The following is a 24,804-nucleotide window of genomic DNA, read 5'->3' on the forward strand; positions in this document are numbered from 1 at the left end:
ATACATGCCCAGCTATTGATGCCAGTAGGCTTCGAAGAATGTGATAATACTAGATTTACTTTGACTGTAGAAACCACCATTATTTGGTACATAAGAGCCATGACGACGAGTGTTAGCTGTAGCTTGACCATAGTAGAGGACCCTGTGTTTGTAGCGACGGGGTAATTTGTCTCTTGAAAACTTGGGATGTTAAATATATTGCGTCATACGGTATGACACGACAGACAAAGGCCAGGCCATAAATCGACGAAGTTCAGTTTGAGGCAGTTTAAAAGTTCAAAAAGACATATCGGACAGCTTTCATGTAGTTGAGAAGCAAATATACTTCTGAAGATAATGCTGGATTTACTTTGGCTGTAGACATCTATGGATTTCGATAATGTGTATGGTTGACACCGAATGGCTTCCTACATGTCCTAATTTTTCCCAAAAAACGTGGACACCCAGGGAGCGAGATACCCCTCCCACACCCTCCCCACTAGCTATCATAGGGATGCTGTTTCTGCCCAATCAAAATTGAACGAGAAAACTCTACTGGCTAAGTATTTCCAAGTACAGGTTATAGCCCAATGTGAGACCTTTTACTTGCAAAGCCCACACCTATTTGAAAAGAAATCTCATTGTGAAGTCGATTGCCAGGGAGTGGTGGTAGTGGGGGTACTGTATAACTACACATTAAAATATGTGTAGTCTTGGGGAGGCTACGAAAATTCTTTGGGGGGGGGGTCATGAAAATTTTTGAGAGTGCGAGGTACTGCGAAAACTTTTTTGACCAAAATATTTTTATTATTCACTTTCTCTGTTTTAACATGCACTCAAGAAGATTTAGTTGTCCCAGGTCGATCACCGTTGTCATCCCCAGCTCAGTAGTTAGAATCTGAAGAAAACTTGCATGACGAAATATGACGTAGGATATGACGCGTCGTGACGTAGTTGGGTTGACGACCAACCATCCTAAGGGGTACGAGAACTTCAACTATGGACAACAGTTTTGTAGTAGTACAGATGCATTCATCGTCAAGACTTTGACTATCATTCGTGCATTTGCATTCGTTAATTGAGGGCATTGATTGAATGAAATTGACATTGGCCTGGAAATGGGGAGAATAACATTTAAATGTCGTTGTCTCGACTAATCGATAGTTGCAAACAATGAGATGACAATTGTCTTTTTATATGTAAATATAGCGTAACAGATCACACTGATGAATATAACATCGCTTTGTTCTAAAACATTCCCAGTGTATTGTGGTAGCTTAAAGTTTGGAATTGAAAGAAGTTGACAGTTAGGGTGTGGTTCAAATACATGACACATCATCAGTAAACATCAGTCAGGAGAGTGGGTAACTTACAGGTCCTGTCATCGACGAAGTCACAACTAGAGATATGGCGAATACTGGTGAGGTAAGAATCGGTGGCATACAAGGAGAGCCAGTGATATTGAAACTATCGTCGCCTGGTTCAACAAATCACAACATTGCTACAATTTATTGACTAGCTCGACAAATATCTTACTGTCTCGCACAACAAGAAAGGTTACATTTAAGGCCTGTGAAAGTATGCATTACTATGTATATGACATTATGACGAACTAATCTGCTATGATAATGATAGCTCACGCAGAACAAATGTTTCAAGGTTGGCAAATGTTTTGCTGTTTCAAGTCAACAGACCTCCATTGTAGTTCAACTCTGATGATGAGACCACTAGTGGCGTTGTTGTTGTTGTTGTTGTTGTTGTTGTTGTTGTTGTTGTTCTGTTGTGTGTATGTTTCTTGTATATATCTGTGTAATTTGTATCGTTGAAGTGTATACGTGTTTGCCATAAAAGTCGATAATCGGGTATCTATATCCACTCTACACAGGAATTTATGATATAACCCACTTCCATGGTACACTTTCATTGTACTATAACAGACAATAGAAGAAGCACGTGATTAACATAAAGGTTAAACATTCATTCTTCTCTATTTTAACATTATTAAAAGATATTGAGCTATCAACAGTTCTCATATCGTTGATAAATAGAGACATTCTAACTGTTGTTTATCGTTATTGAAGCTACAGTCCAATTATCACTTGTAATGTAGGGTTTTTGTTAAGGAATTGCCACTGACTTCGTACACGGCGTTCTAACGATAATTCGCTATCTTTTCATGTCGTTATTTGTTACTACACTAGTCGAATATTGACTATACTATAGCCAACCTTTTGATTCTGTCTTAAATTTATTTCTGGTTCATACTACACACATTGCAGTTCAGAAATGAATGTTCGTACATTTGTGTTATATAACGGATATAGTTTGTGTGTCGAGAACTATTTAAAACATGCAGGATCCACTCCACCCCACCCCCTTAGTTATCACGCGTACGGTCTTAGCATGTATATTGAGTAGTACTAACATCTATTGTCTGTTTGTGTATTCGTGTGTAACACTGGCTTCTGTACAAAAACACTGTGTCGTTGTCAGTCTCCGATCACTATTCGTGAACACTTACCAGACTTATGGCACGGCCGGTTATAATTCCTATCTGATCATATCGTCACGAGTAATGGCATATTTCAGGCCAGAAGAAGGTATTTATATTTCACAAAAACACACTTTACGTCTTACAAGGGGGGATATTGTGATAAAGTTAGTAAGTTAGGAGTGATTAAATGAATGAATAAAAGGCATTTCTTTCCCCCTGGATCCCGAAGTACAAATCACTAGTAGAAAAGTAAAGATTGACTATAAAATGTAAAATATTCAACGTAAAACATACATGCATCATTGGCACCCTGTACTGTAAAATGTTCACAATAGATAGTGTTGACTAGACCAGAGTAAGCACTATGTCTGATACAGCAAACAGGATGCACAAGTCTTAATAGTTGTGTATACACGTTAAATGACTATGACATGGCAGGTTGAATATTTGTATGTAGTCTGTGTTGATATTCAGTGATGTCGCTTATGTAATACACCCGTAAATGTACTTGTTGTCGATGTGCACAGTGTACCTTCTAGGTTTATTCTGAAAACAAAAACTGTGTTTTACTTGTTTCTGTTTTAAGTCATTTTATCACCCAATTTTCATAGTTACGTGAAACAAACAAACAAACAAACAAACAAACAAACAAACAAACAAACAAACAAAAAATTGCGAGCAGACAGACAGACAGACACAGACAGACAGACAGACAGACAGACAGACAGACAGACAGACAGACAGACAGACAGAAAGTAATGTTTACTTTTCTTTTTTTTCTTTTTTTCTTTTTTTTTTCTTTACAAATATTTGTTTTTTGTTTACTGTTTCCTTATTTTTTTGCTTTTTAAAAGTATCTTTCCCTAAAGGGTGCCATGTAACTTAGTAAAGTAATGATTTGAAAAGCTGGTTTTGCAACTTTAACCTCTTCCTTTGCTCGTTTTAATAAACCAGCTTTACTATGACTTCCCTATTAATTATTTATGAGTTAGTTCTACTGAGCGCATCCAACCGATCATCCTTCCAAACTGTGACCCTTCTTCGTCTCACTCACCGTCTCATGGTGATCGAGCCGGGAAGGATCACAGTGGGAAAGGGTAACAATAAACAAAAACCAACTATTTATGGAAAAATAAATAAAAAAAGGAAACATTACACGAAAGTAAAAAAAAATGTAAGCAAATATGGCCATTTTCAAGCCCATGTACGTTATATAAGCGGACCAACGACTGGACCTTTCAGACTGTTATAATACAATTGGAAGTTTCGTTAATTGCAGGCCATTGAATCCGCACATGTCAATCCGGCATTCGAAGGTGATACTCCGGAACAAGAAAAGACGAATGGAACGAGTGGGAAAAACGTCACACCTCAAACACAGGCAGAATTTGATCGTATGGTAGCGAAAACTACCAAACGACTGAATTGTCAGAGAGCATGTCTTATTGTCATGATACTATTTGGAATATATACCATAGCAGTAGTTCTCGGTGTCGTCCTAATGCGTGAGTATATCGCACCATTGACTGGACAACATACAACACAGAGTATCCATGACAACAAAGTTAATGAAAGATAACCTGCGTACATGATAACACAGATACAAACTATATGGTGGTCAAACTTTCAATAATCATTAACATAATTACACTCACAATAGGGCAACGTCTCTGATATCGAGTTTTCTTCAAGTGCTGACATATTTAATCTCATTCAGTGCTTAGAGTATCCCCCCGACAACTCCCCCCCCCCCACAAATAACCAACTCGTACGAGTATCACCCACTTGTATTATCTAACACTTTCAATAATTTTAGTTTGCGTCTGTCTTCGTTTGCCGATAGTATGGTTTCCAAGGTAATATTTCTTTCTGCATTCAAGACTTCCTACATTAAACATGTATAGGAATTAATTGAAAAAATTAACTTGGTTGTTTTTGTTTGTTTTTAATTATTAGTTGGATGTGACAACAAGCTTTTCCCAGGTACCCGTATTGGAGAAAGTACAGGTAAAAATGTTTGCATTAATATGAACTTGTTTTTTTTTATTTCAAATGCTAAAATAGTTACCAAAACAATTGATTTCGTCTATATACCCACACGTTCATGTTCATGAGAAAATACCTCAACGATGGAAATGGGTAATTTTGATTTTGAATTAATAAAAGAGTGTAAATATTTCTACATGAAGAAAATGCGATCGAATCCTTGGTCTTTAAGACACAGAAGGACATCAGCAACACAACTGTATAGTAATACTATTACATAATTACATATGCCTCTATTCAGAATATATATCCCTTTTTATCTCGTTTGTGAAATGTCAGTTACTACGTATACAAATGCAAATAAATACATGTCTATCCTCGCCTCATTCCTAGATTTAAAGTCTTCGTATTTCTCATCCCTCTCTTTGATCAGGTAATGGTGAATCATGTAAAGAGCGCCCTCAAAAATCAAAACCGCCACATATAGTGTTTTTTCTTGCCGATGATTTAGGTAAGATATGTTTTTGTTTGTCTATTGTACGGGACTATAAAATGTTGAGATGATTAGGGGTGACATCATTTTCCTTTACAGGTTGGTTTTTTCGGTGTTAGTTTATGGTTGATTGCACTTTGAATAATCAAGGCATTCTTGCCGCTGTAATCATCAATTAAAATTGAAACGTTTTATCTGAGTTGTACAAGTTTAACAAAATTTCCTGTCATCCACAATCAATGCCATCGAATGCGTTGTGTTTTGTAGTTTTAAAGATGGCAAACTGTTGATTCTGAGCTGCTCAAGTTAGGGACTGATTATGACGTAAAGGAAGTTTAAAAAATACTTTAAGAAACTAAATAAACTCATTAAGTTAGTGTATTCTCATTAGCGAAATTATTTTTGATCATATAAAGAAAATTATGATGAAAATGTAAATTGTATATACGTTTTTTTTCTTCCACATTTGATTGTGAAAGGGACATGTTACGAAAAAAATAACTTGTTCCTCTTCAGTATCTAAACTTGATCTGACAGAATGATCCAAATTTAGTAGAGGTCATGAGTAAACTGTAGCAGCTGTGAACATAGCTTCGATATATGTCAATTTCCAATCAAGAATGGAAGAAGTGAAAATGGCAGCAGTTGTGGTTGAATCACAGTTAATTCATGCTGAACATATAGTGTTATAAAATGTATTGGTTTACAAATGAAAAGTCATTACTTAGGTAATTACAAAAATTCACTTTAGAATTTTGAAAAGTCGATATCTTCTGATTCAGTATTAGGGGTGCTTGATAATCCCCCCCCCCCACCCTTCCCCCAGTTTCTTGATAATTACCCTCCCCCCACCCCACCCTTCCTCGGTTGCTTGATAATTACCCCCACCCCACCCCCTCGACACAATTACCTTGATATTAGAGAGAAGTGTTCATATGTTTATGTACTTTCACTCTAACAGGTTGGTACGATGTTGGCTTCAACAATCCAGATATGATTACGCCAAATATGGACAGACTTGCCGCAGAGGGCGTCATTTTCAACCAGTCGTACACTCACCCGACATGTTCTCCGTGAGTATCCATGTATATACAATTATATATTCTTACATCTACCAGAAGCTATCGATGTTTAATTTTGTACAGTGATGTAACATTCTAAGTATACATTTCGTTCATGGAAAGTGACAGACATATAGTCTTCTAGTTCGGTTCATGATGATTAGTTACTTTTTTCATATTTTCACAACAGCGCCAACCAATAGGTTTCAGTTTACTATAAAGATATGCTCAAACTAACACCATTGTTGAGATTTGATGCTATAAGCTATTGGTTGACCGAAGGGTGGCTTTTCTAACTATTCTGTAATCTTAAAGTGTACACTTTAAGGAGACGTGCTGTATATTTACCCCCATCCTGATTGCAGGCTCATCATATCCTCACAACAGAGATATCCCTACTACGCACGTACGTAATCTACCACGTCGAACAACAATAGTTTTAGTTTAGTCAGCATAAATCTCGATTACCACTCTAGTATTTAATTTCAACAGCGAAAACCTGTTATAATCGTGTATAGTAACTAACAGCGCCCTCATCCTATATTCAGGTATATAACATGCAATGACAAGGTAATGCTAATTTGGGGATACCAAAACGGACCATTCTTGGTCATGAAGCTTCTGTACTATGTAGTCAGCTACCTTTAGCACGTATGATGACGCCAACTTGTTCCAATAAGTTCTAGCGTGTATTATTCAGGTATATTTTGGACACAGACTTTAGCCGAAGTCACAGTCACAGTGGTAACGATAAAATAATGATCAGATGAAGAAGTGTATGTGTTGCGTATACTGGTATTGATCGCCATATACTTTACGCTGTTATGATTATTAAATTGAATAAAAAAACAGCTAGAAAATTGTTATAACTAATATTATAGTCAAGGGGTGAAAAATAGCCATGTTCACAAATTCTGAAAGATGTGGATTATGTATTAACAAATTTATGATGTTTCTTTCAGGAGTCGTGCGGCTCTGAATAGCGGGTATTATTCTCACAGGACTGGAATGCAGGTATGATCATTTTTACTTAGGGTTCATACGCTGACTGAATAGTGAATACTAATAACAACCAGGTGTACAACTTTCAGGGTTCATACGCTGACTGAATAGTGAATACTAATAACAACCAGGTGTACAACTTTCAGGGTTCATACGCTGACTGAATAGTGAATACTAATAACAACCAGGTATACAATTTTCAGCTGATTGTAGAATGATATTATTTAAGAGCAATCTCCACCATTATGTTGACAGTATCAAAATCACAGCCCATCCCCGGGGCTAGCTACTTGCCCACTGATCGCTGGTTTGGTAGAACTGTGCAACACTGGTGCTGAGCCCCAGACTCCATTTTGACGAAAAATATGCCACCATTTGCGAAAAATAATTCTGACTTTTGACATAAGATATCTTATTCCTGTTTCATACACTACCTCTCACAGCTCGTCATTGTCATTTGCGACAGGTCCAAAATGTCATGAAAAAATCTGCATTTTCCAATAATTGTAATTATGGTGGGCTATACTCAATAGTAAATGAGTACAACGCGGTTTGAATCTTCGACTAGTATCGCCCCATTGATCTACATAATGCATACAATACATGGAGGAAAATGCAATCATCAGAAAAATAAACTAAATGATGTATGCAGTATATTGTTTTTCTATGGTGTGTAGAAGAAATTTTAGCGCTAAGTGGTTAATACAGTGTTCTGTATTTGATGGAAAAACCACTACACATCGAATATTGTGTAATTTGAGACTTTGACAATTGTAGATAATGGTTTTCACATTCTATCGCCATTCATTACAGCATCGAGTTCTACAACAACTGGCTCCCTATGGTTTACCAACCAATTTCACCATCTTATCAGAAGCACTCAAAGCATTAGGCTACACCACGCATATGATTGGCAAGTATGTTAAATGATATTCTTCATCTATAAGCACTAGGAGACAGTCATAATCACGTGACTAACACAGAACCATACCACCATTCTGTTACTCTCTCAAGCGAGACGGACAACTAAAGCCAAGAACTATGGTACATATGCGAGTAATGTAACTGTGTTCGAAACATTCGTTATGTTTTGTGAGAATGAAAGCTACACTTACTAACTTCGTCTCAATATTGTGCACTGTGAGGTATATTACGTTATCTATTGGTGATTTTATGTGTAGCTGTACGCTTAACACGGCAAGAAAATTAATGACTTTATAGTGTTACGGTACGGACCCGAAAATCAGCACCTCAGTCAAAAAGGGAGTGTTCCGCAACGTTCAAGCTAAATGGTATTTTGCAATAATTGAATATTTATTACATTAAAGATATTATACCATTATAGTACACAATATTCTTGTTATAAGGTGGCATCTAGGTATGTGCAAAGAAGAGTTCCTCCCGTTGAATCGTGGGTTTGATAGTTTCTATGGTTACTGGAATAATTACATTGAATACTATACTCACACAAACCAGGATATCCGAGGTGTACTCCAAGAATATTTAGGACTCGGTATGTGTCTCTATTTTCTCATTTTGTTAGACTATTTACAGTCAATGTTACTCTCGTTGTCTGTTTGAAACTCGATGTCGTACAGATTTGTTTATTACCTAGAAAGCAATGATTGATTTTTGTTGATATCGTTCGCTAAAGACTAATGAACCAACAGGCATAGACTATAGTCTCTAGATTATTTACCCCAGTCACGTGGTTGAATGTGTGGCTCGTATATTTCTGTTCATAGTAAAAATACAGACAGGCAGGTAGACTATTCTAAACTGAAACCAGCATGTGCGCCCTAACCAGTGACGTCACCATTTCATATAATAATAATATAACTATGTGGACAACTTGGAACTGATAGACAGATCTAGACAGACGATTATTCTTAACTGAAACCCAGCATGTACGACATATATACCCAGTGACGTCACCATTACACGGTTCACTATGTTGACACCTTGAAATATGCAAGTTGACTGTCGTGATTTTTAAAAAAATGCATTTAAAACACTTCCAAGTTTTTTTTTTATTTTCGATACAACCGTTATCATGAGTAAATATTTGTGTTTGGTATTTCAGCTTTTGACGTTTTCCGTGGATATGATTTTTGGGACAACACTGGTTCTGTGCTCGACAAAAGTACGTACATAAGTGTAAGTACCCAACAAAGAAACTACATTTCCTGGGAGTTGCGTAGTTTTATTGTGATTACTGCTACGGAATTCGAACTGTAGGCAAATATAGCCGCAAACTAAAACTATTGGTTACAACATGCTGATATAAACCATCAATTGACGTGACACGTATCTATTTCTCCACACCTACATTAGTATTTTACCTCACGCTAGAGGGGAAAGGTTGCTACTGTTACAATAGTATTTTACCTCACGCTAGAGGGGAAAGGTTGCTAATGTTACAATAGTATTTTACCTCACGCTAGAGGGGAAAGGTTGCTACTGTTACAATAGTATTTTACCTCACACTAGAGGGGAAAGGTTGCTACTGTTACAATAGTATTTTACCTCACGCTAGAGGGGAAAGGTTGCTAATGTTACAATAGTATTTTACCTCACGCTAGAGGGGAAAGGTTGCTACTGTTACAATAGTATTTTACCTCACGCTAGAGGGGAAAGGTTGCTAATGTTACAATAGTATTTCACCTCACGCTAGAGGGGAAAGGTTGCTACTGTTACAATAGTATTTTACCTCACGCTAGAGGGGAAAGGTTCCTAAATTAACAAGATTAAGATTGTAATCCAATGTTTTTGGCTTAGAAATTTAACGAATTGTTCTTGTTCTGATTTGTCCTAGTATCTTCTCAACAATCGTGCTGAGGAATTGATTGAAAAACACAACCCGGATGAACCAATGTTTATGTACTATTCATCAGCATTGCCACATTTCTTTCTTGATGTAAGTCCCTCTCATTTACTTCACGATTTTAAAGTCACATTTTCGGTCTGTCTAATTGATGTAGAAAATGTCTGAGTTCTGGTAGTTTTTAACTGTACTTCTGTCAATTGTCAACGTGTTAGTGGATTGTCGTGTAATTTTAACAATGTCTTGTCTTGCGTTATGCCATATAGATAGTACACGTTGTGCTGTCTGTATGGGTCTTATCTGTTGTAACCTGTATCACATTGCATTGCTTTTATGATATTTAAATTTGCTTACGTCACTATATCCTGTAGTATCTATCATCGTCTTGTAGTTACTTTATCTTCAGACAGACTCAAATTTTGTAAATCATGCAGTAGTAGTTTCGTGAGGAAGTTGAGGTTTGATAAAGAGGTTAAGATAAACAGTTGAGATAAAATGTCATCATCATCATCATCATCAATATAAAAAGAATTATATAGCGCCAAATTCCAAAAAGTCAAATTGTTCAAAGGCGCTAGATGGTGTTCAATTTACACAGAATGCTCGCATAAACATGTGATGTTTCAGTCGTTTTTGGAGGATTTCCAAGCTTGTGGACTGGCGTATATCCTGTGGTAGGTCATTCCAAAGCTTTGGAGCACAGATTGTAAAGGCGCGACCACCATAGGTTTTGTTGTTAAATGTACGCTGGACTAACAGGGTTTTTTTAGCTGATCGAAGGGAGCGTTGTGGTTTATATTCCTCGATCAATTCTGAGATATATCCCGGGGCTTTATTGTTTTGAGCTTTGTAAGTCAGGAGAAGGATCTTAAATTCAATCCTGAAGTGGACAGGCAACCAATGTAGGTCACGGAGAGTTGGTGTGATATGAGAGAATTTCTTTGACCGAGTGACTATTCTGGCAGCAGTGTTCTGAGTACGTTGAAGCAGAGCAATATAGTTATCAGGGAGACCATAAAGGAGTGCATTTCCGTAATCCAGCTTGGCTGACAAAATAGCATGGATAAGTGACAGGCTTTGTTTGTAATGTATTTTCTAATTGATCCAATTCGACGGAGATGGTTATAAATGGAATTGCATGTATTCTTGATATGGTGTGTCAGCATATGTGTGTTGTCGAAAGTAACTCCGTATTCATAGTATGAATATATCACATTTGGATTCTTTATTCCACACAGGTTCCCAAGGAGTATGAAGATATGTATCCTGACGTTAAGAATAGAGATAGAAGAGTATATAATGGTGAGTGACGACACTCTCTCAAGATTTCTTCAGATTTGAACAGAGCTCCAAGAAAAGTTCATTTTGCCATGTCAATGTTACAGTCAATTTTTATTTTTTATTTTCTTACACTTTGTTGATATTTTTGCTGATAAAAATGCAACATCTCAAAAACCTTAGATACCAATTATTGGTTTTTACTATTTTCACTTGTAAAGTGTAACTTTGCTGAAAGAGATAATCAAAAACTTGGAGATTGTAAAATTTATCACATTTCCAAGAAAAAAAAATCCCAAAATAGACCAAAAGTTGGGCAGACACAATTGTGATGACACGTTTAACCTGACTAAGCAAACTGCACCTGTCTTAAACCCGTTTCGAACTCTTAGTCAAAATGTTATCAGATCATACCATATAGTATAAACGAGTTTTATGCGTCGAATGTAAAATACGAAGAACAAGTGTCTTCGTAGAAGTCTTTTGGGTAAAGTTTGACTCACAACGTAAAGTTCGGGGTCAAATAAAGGTCATATCTGATAATATATAGTGCCAGATACTTAATAAAATGACAATACCTTAAACTACCTTAAAAGTGGTGAATATCGATTTTCGCACAAAATATGGGCACAGACGGACGAGCAAGGGGATGGCGCACATTGTAATAGCACCCTTGTCTGCGGGAAGGCTAAAAACACAAGGCAATCGAATTGGCAGTGAGAGGCGTGCTTTGGGGTCCCTATTACGAAACCCTAGCTAGCTACTAACTAAAGACGCTGAAACAAAATTTCATTTGTGAGCATGTAAACAATTTACATGATTTACGAAAGAAATCATTTTCCACAAGTGAACCCTGGCGTCACGCATGCATATGATTAAACGTGGTGGTTGGAAGTTGATATGGGTAAGAGTTTATCAAACGCAATGCATTGTGTTTGGTATTGGCATCAAACAAAACAACGACTTCACACGTATCAACTTGAGTATCAGACTACCACATAACGTTACATATGAGCCAGTGTTTGAGAATAAAATGCCGTAAAAGAGACAGTAATTAATGATCTGTCGTAGAAGTCAGCCTGGAAATAGTATCGTCATGACTTTGGTGACGTTATTCTAACATTACATGAGCTTACAAATACAACATCAATTTAGCATTCAATACTTAGTCTAAATATTGTATCCCTATGCCATATATTCTGCTCGTTCCCTTTAGCATGTAATACTTTCTCATCTAGCATATATTACCGGTATATACCACGTTAGAGGTCGTAAATAAAGAATCACGGGTAATGTATGTGTCAAGAACCAAACTATTCAAAAACTCAACACTGATAAACATATGTCTTGCTGACTATACTCACGTTATTAAGAGGGGGTGTGGTAATACGTAAAGAGGGGGTGTGGTAATACGTAAAGAGGGAGTGTGGTAATACGTAAAAAGGGGGCGTGGTAATACGTAAAGAGGGAGTGTGGTAATACGTAAAGAGGGGGTGTGGTAATACGTAAAGATGGGGTGTGGTAATACGTAAAGAGGGGGCGTGGTAATACGTAAAGAGGGGGTGTGGTAATACGTAAAGAGGGGGCGTGGTAATACGTAAAGAGGGAGTGTGGTAATACGTAAAGAGGGGGCGTGGTAATACGTAAAGAGGGGGCGTGGTAACACGTAAAGAGGGGGTGTGGTAATACGTAAAGAGGGGGTGTGGTAACACGTAAAGAGGGGGCGTGGTAACACGTAAAGAGGGGATGTGGTAATATGTAAAGAGGGGGTGTGGTAATACGTAAAGAGGGGGTGTGGTAATACGTAAAGAGGGGGTGTGGTAACACGTAAAGAGGGGGTGTGGTAACACGTAAAGAGGGGGTGTGGCAATACGTAAAGAGGGGGTGTGGTAATACGTAAAGAGGGGGTGTGGTAATACGTAAAGAGGGGGTGTGGTAATACGTAAAGAGGGGGTGTGGTAATACGTTAGGGGGTGTGGTAATACGTAAAGAGGGGATGTGGTAACACGTAAAGAGGGGGTGTGGTAATACGTAAAGAGGGGGTGTGGTAATACGTAAAGAGGGGGTGTGGTAATACGTAAAGAGGGGGTGTGGTAATACGTAAAGAGGGGGTGTGGTAATACGTAAAGAGGGGGTGTGGTAATACGTAAAGAGGGGGTGTGGTAATACGTAAAGAGGGGTGTGGTAATACGTAAAGAGGGGTGTGGTAATACGTAAAGAGGGGGTGTGGTAATACGTAAAGAGGGGGTGTGGTATACGTACAGAAGGTTGGTAAACATGTAAGAGCTAACAAATGATGTGTTCTTTTACGTACTAGGTATGGTATCTATGATGGATGAAATTATCGGCAATGTCACCAACAAATTACAGGAGAAGGGAATGTGGGACAATACACTATTTATATTTATGAGTGACGTGAGTAGCTAATATCACCATATTCACATTATGTATTTTAATTGATCGCTTGCCTTGGCTACAACATGATTTTCTTTTTTGGTAAGACGATTATTACAGAGGAAACAATGTAATGATCACATAATATAACCACGTGCAAGTTTCAAAAGTATTTTTTATATAAATAATAATTATAATAATGGGTGTTTTTTATTATGTAGCTCTTTCCCACGCTATGTTCAAAACACTTTACAAGTATTACATCTGAAAATACAATCAATACAACCTCTATAAGGGCATAGGATTAACGTATTCACATTGTAATCTCTATCCTGCCAGGTCCCCAATTATACAACTGGGTTGACTGGGGCACAATCTTGATTCAAATCTAGGGAAAGGACTTTAGCCATTCAGAAACAAACGGTAGCGGCTGGGCTCGAATCTGCAACCTGTACTACTCAGTGCAAGTCGGGTTTTTCAATTTGTCTTCAATAATAGCCAGCACATGAATGTCGCCCTCAACGATGAGTGATATCAAACAAATGACCATTCCGTGAAATCATGCCATTTTGCAATACCATAGCATCTCACCTCAGTCATGACAGTGAACACGCCATATTTACCTAATTGCCCTACTCAGTGTAATTTTCGAAATAACTTGAGTGCCACAAGAGGGCGTTCAAAAATGAAGGAAAAAATAACATTGCAGTAGATGAAACCGTCACTAAAAGTATTAACACAATTGTGTGAATGCCTAAAAAGGAAGTCATAATCACCACTCTCTAGAATGTTTTGATCAAGAAAACATATAAACTAACTTTATGTAGATCACTGGGAATGATGATGACAGCGTCCTCACTTCCAGGTCCAAAATTGAAAAAAGCGCAAAAGCGCCAGTGTCCTTGTGGCCAAAGCATACTCTCGTTTATTTCTTGCTAACTGGAAAATGGCATACCAAATATACTGATCATATGAGATAAGCACATGTTCAGTACAATGAAAACGAAAGAATGTAATGATATATACACATGGGGCTACAATTCACCCGCAAACACATCTCAATACTATTTACAATGTATTTCACAATACCATGCAACTTTTCTGTTTGACACAGCCACGCGGATACCAACAAGTAACTGCTTATGCCACACTTCAATAGCAAGATCGCATGTTTTGCTACACATACTATACGCTAAATAAAACAAACCATTTCAATGTATTACAACGCCATGCAGACGTTCGTGCGCCAACGTTTTTCTTAGTATCAGACACCCGATGACGGACGCTTAAAATGCGGTATTCATTTGATGTCTAGATATGTATATGGTGGCATGTGCAGTTTATTTCACTTTGACAAAATATAGCAAGAATCTGTACTTATTCAATCTTGCTATCTTAAAGTGTAACATGTCCAGTTTCTTGTTGGTTTCTGCATGGTTGTATCAAACAGAAAAGCTGCACGATATTGTGAAATTCGCTGTATTACAAATGTATATTTCTTTCAATAGTAACGATTTTCATGTCAGGTTCTTGTAAAAGATAATTGCTGTACGTGGCAGAATTAGGGTTAAAACTGCAGGCAGAAATCAGGATAGTTAGAGTACAGTGGTGTTCACTTTCAATGCAATATGCAATTTTACAATGTTTATTTATTTGCCATTGTAGAATGGCGGTGCTCCAGATTGGAGTGGTTTCAACTATCCACTACGAGGTGCCAAATCGACACTATTCGAAGGTGGAGCCAGAGTTGTGACGTTTGCCCATGGTTCTATGCTAGAGAAGACTGGATACACAAATGATGGGTTTGTTTGAATTCTGTAGTTTATAAGTTGTGTAAGCCCATCAGTAAAATTGAGGGCAAAGCGGCTTTAATGTGTATATATATATATACATATATATATATATATATATATATATATATATATATATATATATATATATATATATATATATATATATATATATATATATATATATATATATATATATATATATATATATATATATATATATATATATGGGGGGTTAAGTGTAAATGTCTCACCGGAGCGAACAGTGCATATGCAATATTAGTAGCAGAGTTGTACAGATTAAGTCTATATATATATATATATATATATATATATATATATATATATATATATATATATATATATATATATATATATATATATATATATATATATATATATATATATATATATTATACATATTAGTATAATGATAATGCATACAGCGGTGAGGCAAGTGTTAATCGTTTTGTAAACAGACACATAATCGCATTGAGGCTAATATCATATCAATCAAAGATTCATTTATTTGATTGTATTATTTTCAGGTTAATGCACATGACAGACTGGTACCCAACTTTAACGTCTCTAGCTGGAGGTGAACCAGGTAGGAATGATACATGTATAATAAACGTTCTCCGCCTTTTGGGATTCCACGTACCATGTAACAAGTGATTTGATTAGTCCTGGAAAGCAGATGACAACTTCGTTATATTGTAGTAGTATTATTATTGGTTACACATACCTTAGCTTGTTGACCTCCACGTCGGGCTCTAACCCTAACCTATCATAAACTAGTTGTTGACTCTAACCCTAACCTATCCTAGTAACTAGTTGTTGACTCTAACCCTAACCTATCCTAGTAACTAGTTGTTGACTCTAACCCTAACCTATCATAGTAACTAGTTGTTGACTCTAACCCTAACCTATCCTAGTAACTAGTTGTTGACTCTAACCCTAACCTATCCTAGTAACTAGTTGTTGACTCTAACCCTAACCTATCCTAGTAACTAGTTGTTGACTCTAACCCTAACCTATCCTAGTAACTAGATGTTGACTCTAACCCTAACCTATCCTAGTAACTAGTTGTTGACTCTAACCCTAGCCTATCATAGTAACTAGTTGTTGGCTTTCAAATCTAAAGATCATTTCCACGCCTAGTGGAATGAGTGGATCTAGCATAAAATTCCGTGCTGAATTTTAAATGATTGATCACTAAGAAATGTATTAGAATATAATTTGAACGTCAATAATGTTGTGTCTACACGTGATATTGTGGCTTGTCTACACGTGATGTTGTGTCTACACGTGATGTTGTGACTTGTCTACACGTGACTTCCATTCAGACTGGAAAGTGAAGTTTGGTCGTAAACATTATTTTCATATCTCAGGAGACTGTGTTTTCCGTGAATGAAGTACGTCATCAAGTTAAAAGCTCCTATCAATGTGGATGAATTACTGTTGACATTCGCTTTTTTTAACTTTAGCATGTGGTCTAGCAAGATTTCCAATCGAAAGAAAACCATTTTCATTAGCTTTTGGAAAGATCTTCAGATTTAAAAGCCAACGAATAGTCTCTAGACTAACTCATCATGCAATGGTCTGTAATTTAAACCCCTTAGCACTATGAACAATATCAAAATAAGTATTTGGTTTTAACACAGGTACATACATTGACATAAAACATTCACATCATCAAATTATTCTAGATAATTATGAGTTTTCACCTCACATAGGAATTAATCTGTCATCCTTTTTAAATGTATGAAAATTCCAGACCCAGATATGGATGGAATGGATATATGGAATATGATTTCCAAAGATGAACCATCACCAAGAAATGAAATCATATACAATATCGATGAAATCATGCCTGAGAGGGGTGCCGCCATCAGGTGAGTGCATGGGTTAAACCCATCAAATATGTCGCCACCAGGGAAAAGAGTAGCATGTCTGGAAACGTCTTGTAATAACACCTCAGATCTGTGATCCGAAAGTTACCGAACAAAAGCCGAAGGTTGAGAGTACTCGCGGCAAATTTAAAATTGACAGACAGACAGACAGACAGACAGACAGACAGACAGACAGACAGACAGATTTAAATCGAACACTGTCGTAAAACTATTCAATATTTCATTTACAGAGTTGGTGACTGGAAGCTGATACAAGGCAATCATCAGATGTTCTACCCTATAATTTACGACCACGGTAAGAAAATCACCGATATCTATACATATACATATTCATGTATTACCTAGCTACCACTCTTAGTTACAGAACATGTCGTGTAAATCCTTGGCTGTTTCACAATGAATGCTTCACATATATATTGCATTTTGGGGCAAAAGTGAATTTGAAGGTTTCGTAATGGCAATCTTCAAAGATAGTTTATAAAAGAAATTAATCTAAATTGTTCTACTCTTCAGTATGAACTTGTCAGAAGGGATCAATGCACATTCTATTTTGGACACTACATGTTATTGACACTACAAATCACCACATCTCATCAGATTCCAGTTTCTATTATACACTAGGTATGACCACCTAAAGTTATCTAACATACCGATGACTTTACTATACATGCAATAGTAATGCCCCTATACCAATGTTACGGGCCCATTTTTATTTGACATGGGAGACTCATTTAAAACTTACATTTACGTTAGCTTTTCAAAGCTGCTTGGAAATATTACCTCAAAGGCTGTCAACCTAAAAATTGTCTAAAAAAAACTCCAGATCTGTCAGGGGGAAATCCCTTGATGGTGCTGTCTTGTAAAGCTTGGAGGTTATCGTTTAAAGGGTCTGAATAGCCTGAATCTGAAACCAGTCTCAAGCTCTTCCCCCTGCCTCTTACTGTCGAGATGCTATCAAACTATATTTTAAAAATATTTCATCTTATGTAGTTGCTTTTGACATGTTTGTGCTGTACTGTAAAGCTATTGTCTGAAAGTGTCTGAATAGTCTCAAAATTGTAAAAATCCTCCAGGGCTTGTAGAGGGAGCCCCCCTCGGACCCCCATGAGAGGTGTACATATTCCCTTCTAAAGCTTTCCCCCTACCTTTCACTATCAAAAATGCTATTAAACTGTTTTTGGAATATATTTACACTGTGTAGTCAATAATTATATGAGAGTGGTATCCCAGGATCTTGTAAAGTATTTGCAAGACGGTCAAGCAGTCCACACTGAATCACGATCAAAAAAATCCTGTTATGTGAATATATTATATATGGGGGTCATCATGTTTTAGAATTAAGTGATAGGGGGTCTTTTTTTTGGTTTTACAGATGGGGAGTTCAGTGAATTTTTGTCGGCCCGATGGAATTTTTATTTTCATTTTTATTTTTTATTTTTATTTTTATTTTTATTTTTTTTCATAGTACTCACAATAAGATATATGTTGACTTATATTTATTATTGAGTTTAAATCCGGTGACACAGATATTGTCATCGATGTTACTTTTCTCAAGCGAGAATTTATTTCTTTTTAATTTGTTATCTTTTTCCAGAACTGTGGTACTTGCCTCCTACCGAAGAGAACCAAACCGTCGTATCGCCCCCATTTATACCAACGGGTCAACCAGGTGAAGTGCTTCCACCAAGACCTGAAGTCTTGTATTTGTTCAATTTAAAAGGTAAATTGAAATTTAGCTGCCGGAAACGCTAACCTCGGTGTCTCATTTATAGCCGGGAGGTTGGTTTAATAAGACGTGGGTTTATGGTTGAATGGTTAGCCACATGTGGGTTGTCTGAGTGTGTGTTTGTATTCATATGTCTGGGTGTAAACAATTACAAAGGTTATAATGCTCGGCAGGGAGGTGGGTGGGCAGGTAGGCATGTATTTGTGTTTGTGCTTGTGTTTTTTCTGTCTTTAATCACGATACTTTCTTTACAGACGACCCCTCGGAATATGTTAATTTGGCAGCAAACGAGACCGAGAAAGTAGATGAACTGCTACAAAGACTTGAATACCATCGTTCAAGGCTGGTACCAGCGTTACACCCTCCTCCATATTTTCCCGCAGATCCCCTCAACACAGATGGTATTTGGAGGTCTGGATGGTGTTAAGTTTTATCTTGTCATCATACAGTGAATACGACAATGGCAAAAGAACTGTCGTCGATTAACAGACACAGATTAAAGCTATTATTGCGATATTCAATTGGTGGAACAAGGCACTGCTATCATTCACTCGTGTACAATCTAACAAACACACACACACACGCGCGCGCGCACGCACACACACACACACACACACACATGCGCGTGCCACGCACGCACTACAAGAGTTTTAATTTGTGTCTACCCTTGTTTGTCCATAGATGTCATGGTTTGCCTATATACAGTAGTCTGAAAGATCAAGACAGATACTCCACCAATATAAACTGCTAAAACAATGAACTGTGAAGCCTTGCTTGACTTTTGTTTATGATATGTAAATCCATAAAGTTGTTCAAAGACCAAGACTTATCATGAAGTAGGCTACTTGATTTTAGTAATGATCAAGTTTCAAGAAAATTAATTTTAATTTTGAAGTAAACCAAGAGATTATGACTAGAAAACTAATTTTAATTTTTAAAATTCTGTCATTTCAGTTTACATGTACACATCACATGGGGATATTATACAACATATAGCAGAAAGACTGGCTGTGTGTAGATAAAATGGCAAGTTTGCATGATTTGAGTGACATCATTGTCATGACAACAGTATTCATTTAATATGCATAATACATATTAAGATTACATCACAATCTGACATCACTGGGTGATACATTTTTTTTTTTATGTTTCCGCTTATTGTGACAGATGTCACTGAGGTGGGTTGAATCTATTACACACGTGGAAACAACTACTGGATCCTTCAAGCTAACTTTATCGATATATATATTTATAGCATGTATAGGTCATGGATTAACAAAAGGGGAAATTTTAAAATTATTTCCCAGTATGGTATACATTACGTCGCTGGGGGCTTCCTTAACATTCCGAGAGGGGTGAACACAGCGCCCCAACGGCTGATATAATTCTCTATAACATTATAGGGTTCCTAGTCTGATCATTTCTGGGGTGGTAGATGCCAGGGGTTTGGGGTATTTTTCAGACTGCCGTTACAATATTCATGAAAACAGAAAACACAGATGAGAAATATTAGACTCGCTCACAACCCCGTCTTTGCTGAATGTAATAAGATGACATTATGCGCTTAATTGTCTGTAGTAATTAGCTGTGAGTTCAATGAATGTCCTGGCTCGGAGGTTTAGTCTAGCTAGACTCAGACCACTATTCTCTATAGTGGTCTAAGGTCTAGAGACTCCCTGTGTCTTGGAATCGCATGACCTTTCGCCACAAGGATTTGAAACAATGGTTGGCCGCTAGAGGGCGCTAAATAATAAAGCCATTGTGACTGTAACGTTAAGATCATTGAGCGTGCATCATAAAATTACAGGGGCATTTGTTGAACTCATACCTTCATATTATATTTTGTCCAAGTTGGTGTAAAATAATGTCAATTCAAGTCAGGGGACTGTGAGTGAGGCTGAAAAATATCTTGAAATCCTGATATAATGTCGATCTCATATTTATTCCTTACATTTAATCATTGAATGAAGGCCGATTTTAGGTTTTGATAGGTACATGTGATCACAGCTATTTACACTGATACTCAGGAACTGCGATAGATAAATAGATTAAAATATCAATTTCTTCTTGTCTAGTTATGGTTGTAATTTGCCTTTTTTGTCGGACATGTGGACTTCGCCGCCTTTTTTAATTTGTCTCAACACAATATAAGTGCTTATCTAATGTACTCCATTGGAATCGGAGGGACGTATGAATACGACGAAATACGCCCCTGACATCAGCAAATTTGCAAATATTGAATAAAATCGACTCATATTAACCAAACAAGTTGCATTTCAATTCTTTGGTACGTGACTGTGTTACTGCATGCATTCTCAGAATGTCGTATGACAGTCTTTAACTGTTATCAGCTACTTCACTAAGTGTTCACATAAAGTGTTAATTGTCCTATCTAGTCACACTTCAAGCCCCCTGTATTAACGTACATTTTGGCTTATGGTAGAAGGAGGACCCTAAGTTCTTACCCATACTTAGACGGTGAATGTTTACACTATGGCTCGAAGTGTGATCGGGGCTATTGAAATATATGTACACTTACCTTAGTGAACTAGCTGATAACAGCTAAAGATACACTATAGCGTAGAATACCTGCCAATATTCGAAAATACAATACTGCAATGACTATATGCAATACTGCAATGACTATATGCGATATGACTACATAAGATGACTACATGCGATATGACTACATGAGGTGACTACATGCGATATGACTACATGAGATGACTACATGCGATGTGACTACATGCGATATGACTACATGAGGTGACTACATGCGATGTGACTACATGAGGTGACTACATGCGATATGACTACATGAGATGACTACATGCGATATGACTACATGAGATGACTACATGCGATATGACTACATGAGATGACTACATGCAATACTGCGATGCGAGATGATGACATGATATGCGGCGATTTTGTAATGACGTTATGCCATTCGTAGGTTATTCAATATGCACAATACGAGTATTAATATGAAACAGGCTAGGGAGTACTCTTCAGCATGTTGCACGTGGTAAGAGGTGGACCATTTGATATCCTGGGGAAGGGGGGCTTGGAAGATTTCGGGAAAAAAGATGCCAAATGGATTTGCTTAATAAAAAAATCCGGATATGAGAGGGAAATGGAAAAAAAAGATGGACCACTGCTGCTAGAAAAAAATGTCTTGGCAGGGCAATGATGCACAGGTTCGAGTATACTGTTCAACTTGCTCGTACCTCTCCAACCAGGACACTTGTCAAATCATGACAAACAGTTTCAAACACATGTCAGGGACCAGTCAGTTTCGTTAGCCTGTGGTACATATAATATTTGTTCTTGTCTCTGTTTCTTTCATAAATGGTTTAAATATTACTTCATGTAAGGGTTCAAACATAACTATACATAAAAAATATACATATAATACATGTATTACCTAGCTACAACACTAGTTACAGAACATGCCATGTAAGTGTTTGGCTGTTTCACAATCAGTGCTTCACTTATCTTACACTTTGGGGCAAAAGTGAACTTGAAGGTTTTGTAATGGTAACCTTCATACTATTGGATAGTTTATAAAAGAACTTAATCCAAATTGTTCTATTCTCTTCAGTATGAATTTGTCAAAAGGGATGATATACTTCCTATTTCAGACACTACATGTATCGACACCACAACTCAAATTCAAGTTTATATTGTACACTAGGTATGACCTCCTAAAGTGCTCTAACACATCAGTAACTTTACTATACATGCAGTATCAATGCCCATATACCAATGTTATAATTTACAGGCCCACTTTTATAACATGGAAAACTTATTTAAAAAGTTATATTTACTTTAGCTTTTCGATGCTTGGCAATATATATCTCAGAGGCTATGAATAACCTATAAATTGCCTAAATAGAAACAAAAAACTGCAGATCTGGCGGGGTGGGGGGAACCCCTTGGACTCCATCACCCTAGAGGCCACTCATTCGTTAAACCAACAATAAGATTCACCAAAATTGGTAAAAAAAACTTGAAAAGCTTCTAGGGGAGACCCCCTAGGACCCCCCCCCCCCATAAGAGGTAGACATGTTCCAGTCTCAAATCAAAGTTCTTTCCTCCAACTCTTACTGTCAAGATGCTATGAAACTTTATTTCAAAAATGTTTCAACCTCACGTAGTTGCTTTTTACATGTTAGAGCTGTCTTGTAAAATTTGTAAATTATTTAAGTGTCTGTGAATAACCTAAACATTGCCTTTAGAAGTAAAAATCCTCCAGGGCTCAGTCTAGGGGGAGACCCCCTGGAACCCCCCCCCCCCCCTCCATTCACACACATACTCACACAAGAGGTGGACATATCCCAGTCTCAAAGCTCTTCCCCCTACAGCATACTGTCAGATGCTATGAAACTTTATTCAGGGGGGTCAGTGACTTTTTGTCAGCCCAATGGAAAAAAAACACTGACACCCCCCCCCCCCATCCCCCAAGCTGGAGAAATTGACCGGTCTATCTGAATGTTTGAGCTCATCAATCAAGTTTCCGATTTGTATTTTCAGTGTGTCACCATACCATGGCATAAAAACTGTCAACGATGTTTGTTTAATTGAAAATCAAACGTGTATGAAATATGTAGTTTTCTAAATATAATATGTGTGATAGAACAGCATCTTTTTACTCTCTGTATTACCGTGTGCCAAAACCAAACAGAAAATTGTGGCAACAAATGTAGGTGTTCAACATTGACGTAAAAAAAATCCGGATATCTCAAAGAAGCAAAGAAAAAAAAAGTTGCCAGCATAGGCGGAGAAAAAAATAATTCTCAGGCAAGCAGGTGGGGAAAAAATAATGACTCTCCACAAATCTTCCAAGCCCCCAAGGATATCGAATGGTCTACCCCTTATGCATATTGAATAATCTACGAATGGCATAACATCATGACAAAATCGCCGCACATCATGTCATCATCTTGCATCGCAGTATTGCATGTAGTCATCTCATGTAGTCATATCGCATGTAGTCACCTCATGTAGTCATATCGCATGTAGTCATCTCATGTAGTCATATCGCATGTAGTCATCTCATGTAGTCATATCGCATGTAGTCATCTCATGTAGTCATATCGCATGTAGTCATCTCATGTAGTCATATCGCATGTAGTCACCTCATGTAGTCATATCGCATGTAGTCATCTCATGTAGTCATATCGCATGTAGTCACCTCATGTAGTCATATCGCATGTAGTCATCTCATGTAGTCATATCGCATGTAGTCATCTCATGTAGTCATATCGCATGTAGTCATCTCATGTAGTCATATCGCATGTAGTCATCTCATGTAGTCATATCGCATGTAGTCACCTCATGTAGTCATATCGCATGTAGTCATCTCATGTAGTCATATCGCATGTAGTCATCTCATGTAGTCATATCGCATGTAGTCATCTCATGTAGTCATATCGCATGTAGTCATCTCATGTAGTCATATCGCATGTAGTCACCTCATGTAGTCATATCGCATGTAGTCATCTCATGTAGTCATATCGCATGTAGTCATCTCATGTAGTCATATCGCATGTAGTCATCTCATGTAGTCATATCACATATAATCATCTCGTAGTCATATCGCATGTAGTCATCTCATGTAGTCATACCGCATGTATGTAGTCACATCGCATGTAGTCACCTCATGTAGTCATATTGCATGTAGTCACCTCATGTAGTCATATTGCATGTAGTCATCTCATGAAGTCATATCGCATATAGTCATTGCAGTATTGCATATAGTCATTGCAGTATTGCATATAGTCATTGCAGTATTGTATTTTCGAATATTGGCAGGCATTCTACGCCATAGATACACCTTGACAATAAATTACACCCAACAT

The 24,804-nt window shown here is 37.3% G+C and overlaps 1 protein-coding gene across 1 annotated transcript; it reads left to right on the forward strand.

Moving 5' to 3' along the window:
* Positions 1 to 1,386: 1,386 nt before the first annotated feature.
* LOC144436468 (arylsulfatase B-like) lies at positions 1,387 to 19,367 on the forward strand. Its single transcript, XM_078125266.1, has 18 exons — positions 1,387 to 1,404; positions 3,753 to 3,978; positions 4,430 to 4,480; positions 4,893 to 4,970; positions 5,914 to 6,025; positions 6,976 to 7,027; positions 7,829 to 7,932; positions 8,383 to 8,528; positions 9,099 to 9,172; positions 9,831 to 9,932; positions 11,078 to 11,141; positions 13,435 to 13,532; positions 15,177 to 15,313; positions 15,850 to 15,908; positions 17,079 to 17,196; positions 17,445 to 17,509; positions 18,809 to 18,934; positions 19,195 to 19,367. The coding sequence occupies exons 1-18, from the start codon at positions 1,387 to 1,389 to the stop codon at positions 19,365 to 19,367; spliced, it is 1,803 nt and encodes a 600-aa protein (XP_077981392.1).
* The last annotated feature ends 5,437 nt before the right edge of the window (positions 19,368 to 24,804 follow it).

This window comes from Glandiceps talaboti, chromosome 6 (genome assembly GCF_964340395.1).
Source record: "Glandiceps talaboti chromosome 6, keGlaTala1.1, whole genome shotgun sequence".
Classification (NCBI taxonomy): Eukaryota; Metazoa; Hemichordata; class Enteropneusta; family Spengelidae; genus Glandiceps; species Glandiceps talaboti.

Excerpts from the sequence above, each read along its gene's own strand:
- LOC144436468 (XM_078125266.1), top strand. Across the intron at positions 9,933-11,077 it reads TGCCACATTTCTTTCTTGAT|GTTCCCAAGGAGTATGAAGA; the intron begins GTAAGTCCCTCT and ends TATTCCACACAG. Across the intron at positions 15,314-15,849 it reads ACTGGATACACAAATGATGG|GTTAATGCACATGACAGACT; the intron begins GTTTGTTTGAAT and ends TATTATTTTCAG.